The 6,014-nt window shown below is 41.7% G+C and overlaps 1 protein-coding gene and 1 long non-coding RNA gene across 2 annotated transcripts in view; both read right to left on the bottom strand.

Moving 5' to 3' along the window:
• Positions 1-361: 361 nt before the first annotated feature.
• The window catches only part of LOC119269246, a 6,479-nt gene continuing 826 nt past the window's right edge, over positions 362-6,014 (bottom strand). The window contains exons 2-4 of the long non-coding RNA XR_005133506.1: positions 5,559-5,776; positions 1,320-1,400; positions 362-553 (exon numbers count right to left, since the gene is read on the bottom strand). This is a non-coding gene — a long non-coding RNA (uncharacterized LOC119269246). The remainder of the gene's footprint in view (positions 554-1,319; positions 1,401-5,558; positions 5,777-6,014) is intronic.
• On the bottom strand, positions 2,589-4,946 carry LOC119269237. The gene is made up of 2 exons (XM_037551037.1): positions 2,720-4,946; positions 2,589-2,646 (listed from the first exon to the last, which is right to left on the bottom strand). Exon 1 carries the CDS (start codon positions 4,809-4,811, stop codon positions 2,862-2,864), a length of 1,950 nt encoding a protein of 649 aa, XP_037406934.1. The 5' UTR covers positions 4,812-4,946; the 3' UTR covers positions 2,589-2,646; positions 2,720-2,861.

Genomic DNA, 6,014 nt, shown 5'->3' with positions numbered 1-6,014 from the left:
GCCCGAGGCCCGCCCAGCCCAAACCAGGCCCTAACCTTCATGACGGAAACAACCGTCATGGACCCATGCTATGTAGGATTCTCAATGGACACATTGGAATGACATGGCTGCCTACGTGGACACTATTTTTCGTCACAGAAATCGTACGTAGGCACAATTTAAATTTGGTACACGCCATTTAGCCTCTTTCTTTCAGCCCAATTTTCATAGAGTATTTTCTAGTATAATGAGTTACACAGATCATATTGCTAATTTTGGGCAAAGACAAGTATTTCCAAAATTCCATACACATATATCAATTAATATGCACCCTGCCAGTATCTACAACATTTGCAGTTCACAAAATCCTCCATGAAAGGATAATTTACAACATAGATTGACAAAATATACACACAACAAGGTTAAGAAATAGTACACTCCAGTTTACATAAACAAAACATATAAATAATTGAGGTTGTTATTCAAGTTCTTGCCATCGGCCCTCCTGATGGAAACTATAAGGTCATGGCGAATTGTGATGAGAAGCACCAAGTAGCCCGCTACTCAATCATACCTAGCATATTTACAAGAACATTAGATATCTACATATATGAATAGATAGTAGAAATAAGAGAATTGCAACATGTGGAAAATGAATTACATGCTACCAAAAAAAAATCTTATAGTGCCGACAAATGAGGATAACATAGTATCTAGGACATATAATTTTCATGTATATCCGAATTAATTAACACAACCAAGTGTTAAGTACTTGTGCATATCATCCAAACAAGAAACAAAAACACTTGGCGGACAAAGGGGGACAATAAATAAAGTAGTACACAAAATTCATTCAATTACAAGGATCCTTGATGATAAGTTATGGAGGTAACAAAGGGATAGTTGCATTGAGCAAAACAAACAGGTACATATTTCTATAGTTGTCTAGTAGTGTATTATTTTCCTAGTCTGGTAGGCATGAATCATTTTGTCAATATTTGGCAGAATGTCACCTTTGGTTACCACAGATTTGCATAAATTAGGCTAAAACTAGAACCTACCCTGTTAGAGCATTAAGAAATTGGATATACCCTGTAGAATAATATCTGCATCTATTGACACTTAACAGTTGAAGCTTACAACAAAAAATATATAGTGAAAATAAAATCAAAAGTCTATGAAGGCGACAGCAATGGACCTATATAAGAATATGGACATTTTGCCCAAGGATGCATTTCTCTTGCAACCATAAGAGATCATCAACAGTTATCACGCATACAGCTGAATAATTAGTATTTGACAGAAACAATATAAATTAACAAGTGGAGATGCAAAATTACCTGCAGCAGTGAGGTGACACATTTCTCAACAGCCAGGACAACACCATCCTTACTCTTCAACCCAATGGCAATGGAGCCCAACTGCAATCCATAGCGGAAGGATCAGCATCAGAAGGATTACATGCAGACCAGAATAAGAACACCAAAACTTTCAACAAAAATAATACCAAAAGGAAGGTATCAATCTTCATTAAGAATACCATTAGGAAAAAACGCATACCATTAGAAATTACGAATTAGTTCTCCAACAAGTAAGAGACGATGTTTGGAACATCTGCCTCACATATCAGACACATTTTATTTGGCTCAGAAAAATTAAAACTGCATTATCTATGTGCACCTCTAAATCCCGAAGATATAGATTGTTACAATACTTCATTATTTTTTATAGCATCAATCATGTCTAAAGGAGCTGCTTATTCAGTGGTAAATCTTTGTGCCTCACATTAAGGAGCAACTTATTCAGTGGTAAACTTATATGTCTCTCCTCCCTCTCAGCTTTTGTAGATGGAAGCAATGTTTTCGAGTTGACGAGTCGACGGGTCGCTCGGGGGGAGCGACTCTAGACTAGTCGTGACTAGTCTAGACTCACGGTCGATGAGTCGACATGGCGACGAGTCGACGTGAGTTAAGCAGTAGGTACTAGGTAGTAGGGCAGTAGGTACATTAAGTAAATGCAACCAGATTCAAATGCAAGGAAATAAGTTCAACACTTCAAGTCTTCAACACCAAAACATGAATGGCAGATTAAAATGCAAGGAAATAAGTTCAACACTTCAAATCTTCAAGCAATCAAGCCTCAAGCTCCATGTCTTCAAGCTGAAAATCAGTGTCTTCATCATCTGGTGATTCAGCATCGTCTTCATCACTGCTCTCCATGTCTTTGTCATATTCTGCCGCTTCTAATTCAGCCCTCAACTCTTCATCATGCACAACCAGCCTTGTTCTTGCGTTGTTCCGAGTGTAGGTGATATAAGGGCCTATGGGTCGTGCAATAGGCTCGCTAGGATCACCACGAGCTCTCCTAGGATAGTTGCGGCCTGCTAGAGAAGTTGATGCACCCATGGCTTCATCAACCTGAGACCAAAGTAGTGGTGTTTCACCGTCCATGACTTAGAGCTTGATCTTCATGTACCATTTCAGCATTGATATCAACCCATTCATTATCCCATTCAAATTCTTCTAGGACAAGTGGACTAGATTTCTTTGCTTTAGAGCCTTGCTCACGCAGATTCTGAAACCTAGCTTCCATTTTCTGGTTGTACGATACATATGATAGCTTGTTCAATCTCTTGTACTCTAGACGGTTTCTCCCTTTGGTGTGGATCTGCAAGCACACAAATATGTGAGAAGCTGCTGCAATTAGCCTATCAAACCAGCCAGATGCTGCTACTACTTACATGAGCAAATACACTCCAATTGCGCTCGCAGCCAGATGCTGAACAACATAGACTAATGATTCGCTTTGCAAGAGTTTGGAGGTCAAAAGCAAGGCCACCATAAGCATTCCACCAAAGAACTACAAAACCAAGAAGTCCCACATTAAAGAGAAGGCCACAATAACCAGCAATTAGTGGAGTAACTGAGCTGAACAAGAAGACACAAGCTGCCATAAAATTTATACTTACGAGGGCTTTTTTTGTCACGGTCTTTAATTGACAATGGCTTCGAGAAACATTCACTCCCCAGCTCATAGTCGTCAGCTTCCCTACTAATAGTTGCTTGCTGCTCATCATCGGGCACCATCTTCCATAGCACATCATTGAACATTGAACGGAGACGGGCAGCTTGTCTTCTGTTGGACTCCTTAATGGCAAAGAATTTATTTGGGTTCAAGAACAAAGCAGCCCCATGTAGCTTTTGTTCCATCTGTTTATCCCACCTCTTATCAACAATAGCTACCACTTGACCTAGGAGGTTTGGCTTATGTGCCAAAGCTTCCTTTATGTGTGTCTTTGCAAAATCCATGGCTGCCCACATTTCTGCCATAGCCAGAGTCTCATCACCATCAGCGATCCTCAAAGCTCTAAGAAGTGGTTGTGAAGCTCTCATGCAATGCTCCACCGATTGCCAAAATGACACGGAGATCACAGTTGCTTCAGCCGCCTTCCCTCCTTCGCTGTCCTTTAATCTGTTTGCATACCATTGTGGGCTAACAAAGAGAGTTTTCAAGGTTTGCCTTTGCTTCCACATGCTTGCCAAAGTAAGGAATGACGTAGCAAAACGAGTTGCTCCAGGCCTCACAATTTCTTGCTTACCATTCAAGCTTCTCATTAAATCAAGAAGCTTTCCATGGGCATAAATAAATCTGGTTGTTCTCTTTGCTTTAGCAATGCAACGGCTGAACTCTTTGATCTTCCCAATGTCCTCTAGCATAAGATCCAAGCAGTGGGCAGCACAAGGTGTCCAATACATTGTAGGATACTTTTCCATTAGAAGTCTATCGGCTGCCTTGTAGTTAGACCCATTATCGCTAACTACTTGGACTACCAATTCAGGGCCAATTGCATCAATTTGTTCGCTCAACAGCTTTGCCACCAGATTTGCATCAACTGTTTCAGAAGAAACATTGGCTGTCCCTAAGAAGAAGGTACCTTCTGGACTATTGACAAGGAAGTTGATCAAGTGCCGCCCGGTCATGTCCGTCCAGCCATCTGACATGAGTGAGCAACCATATTCTTTCCATGCAACTTCATGCTTCCCTTTCAAGTTGTCGGTCTTGATCTTTGCCTTCTCAAGCAATGGTTCCCTCACTTGATGATAAGTAGGAGATATATAATCAGAGCCATACTGCCCTATAGACTCCAATAGAATCCCCCAACTCCTTGAATTAACAATATTGAGTGGAAGGCAATTCTCATACAAAAAGTCAGCTACATGACCATCTACTTCATCTTTTTGCTCCTTTGTCTTCTTGCTGTAATCCTTCATGGTCTTTTGAGTGCCCTTTAACATATGTCTCTCAGCAACCACCTCTTCCGGTGTCTTCCGAATCTGATCTGCAATGGACTTTCCTTGCTTCTTTGCCACCGTCGTTGCCAAATGAGTAGTCCCCTCTGATTTCCTTTTGGTGGAGGCGTTGGAGTTGGAGTTGGAAGCTCTTGAACTTGCTGCACACTTCTCTTGTTCAGCACCTTCTTCACCACCTTCATCTCCATCAAGATTTTCGAAACTGAATGAGTGAGTCCTCAAGTAGTCGTGCATCTCCTTTCGAATTTCAGGGGTTGTTTTGGTGCACATACTCACAATTGTAAACCCCCCAGCAAGGTGTTTCTTCATCCTACAAGGTCCAGAGGTAATTTGCTTGCCGCACAAATTACATTGCAGCAACAATCTCTTGTTAAGATCTGGCCAGAATGCATATTTCCATGCTGGATCCTTGCTCTTTGTTGGCCTCCTCTTAGGATCTTTGAATGGGTCATAGTGCTCATCAGCTTCTTCTGCAGCTTGAGCTGATCGAACAACTTGGGATATCTCAAGCTGGGAGGACATGGTGCTTGCTGTGAATCTATGATAGAAGGAAAGATAACTCCACTTAGTTGTTTTTCTCACCAAATCAAGCCCTAAGCTAACTAGCAGAAACAATACTTACCAGGGGAGGAGTTGAGGAGCACAAGAGCAGCAGCATTAACCAGGGGAGTAGAGGAGCACAACAACAGCAGCATCAACCAAGGGAGGAGTGGAGGAGCACAGCAGCAGCAACAACCAAAGGAGGAAGGGGAGGAGCACAGGGGAGGAGTGAAGGCAGCCGCCAGGGAAAGGGTTAGGTCAGGGTGACGGGGGATGGATCGATCTATATATTTCCAGTGCTGGGATGGGCTGATGGGCCAAAAAACTGTTGGGGGCCCAAAATAACTGAGTCGTTCGACTCACTTCTGGCGACTAGTCGAGACTAGTCGCTCGAGTCGCTCGACTCATGCGAGGAGTCAGAGTCGCCAGCCCGAGGCGCTCCTGCTCTTGCGACTCTACTAGTCGACTAGTCGCTCGACTCAAAAACAGAGGATGGAAGAAAGCTACTTCTAAAGCTTGTCCAACATTAACATCCAACATTAATTTAGATAGGAACATGTGCGAACATCCAACATTAATTTAGATAGGAACATGTGCGAACATATGGCAGCAAACAAATTTCATGAATACTGATCGATCCTTAAGCAAGGCATGGTCAGAACTAACAAGTATGTGTAAACTAATCAGAACCTTAACAATACACGATTTGCACTCGGATGAAAGAGAAACCTTTTACTCAATGTCTTGTTGACTGCTACAACAACACGGCGCTACAGCAACACACCCATGTCTTTCTACCAGAGAAGAGAACCACCTTTTGTTAGCTCACTTTATATGGTATAGACCTACTTAACTCACATCTGTGCAAAGCAAATAAAATGAGCCTCTTTGCCAACAAACTGGGATGGTATCATGTGCCCCTTCTCCTCTGTTCTACACAATCCTTCCTGCACAAATATGCATGAATGAAACAAGTGTTAACCTATAAATAAGTGACCTGAACAGCAGCTATGAACCAACCATATAATTTCAGATATTCAGATAATTAACCTACAAGACTAGGTGCAATTACAATTTTCAATGGGTCCTTGCTTTGCTTGTTGTTGAGGCAAAAAAGTGGAGGTAACAGGAACAGAATCCATGCATTCTTAACTGAAACAAAATAATATATTTGCTCATATATAT

Source organism: Triticum dicoccoides, chromosome 1A, assembly GCF_002162155.2.
Source record: "Triticum dicoccoides isolate Atlit2015 ecotype Zavitan chromosome 1A, WEW_v2.0, whole genome shotgun sequence".
Taxonomy (NCBI): domain Eukaryota; kingdom Viridiplantae; phylum Streptophyta; class Magnoliopsida; order Poales; family Poaceae; genus Triticum; species Triticum dicoccoides.
The sequence above is the reverse complement of the archived record's forward strand: the minus strand, read 5'-3'. Positions and strand labels throughout refer to the sequence as shown.

Excerpts from the sequence above, each read along its gene's own strand:
- LOC119269237 (XM_037551037.1), bottom strand. The coding sequence starts at position 4,811 with ATGTCCTCCCAGCTTGAGATATCCCAAGTTGTTCGATCAGCTCAAGCT.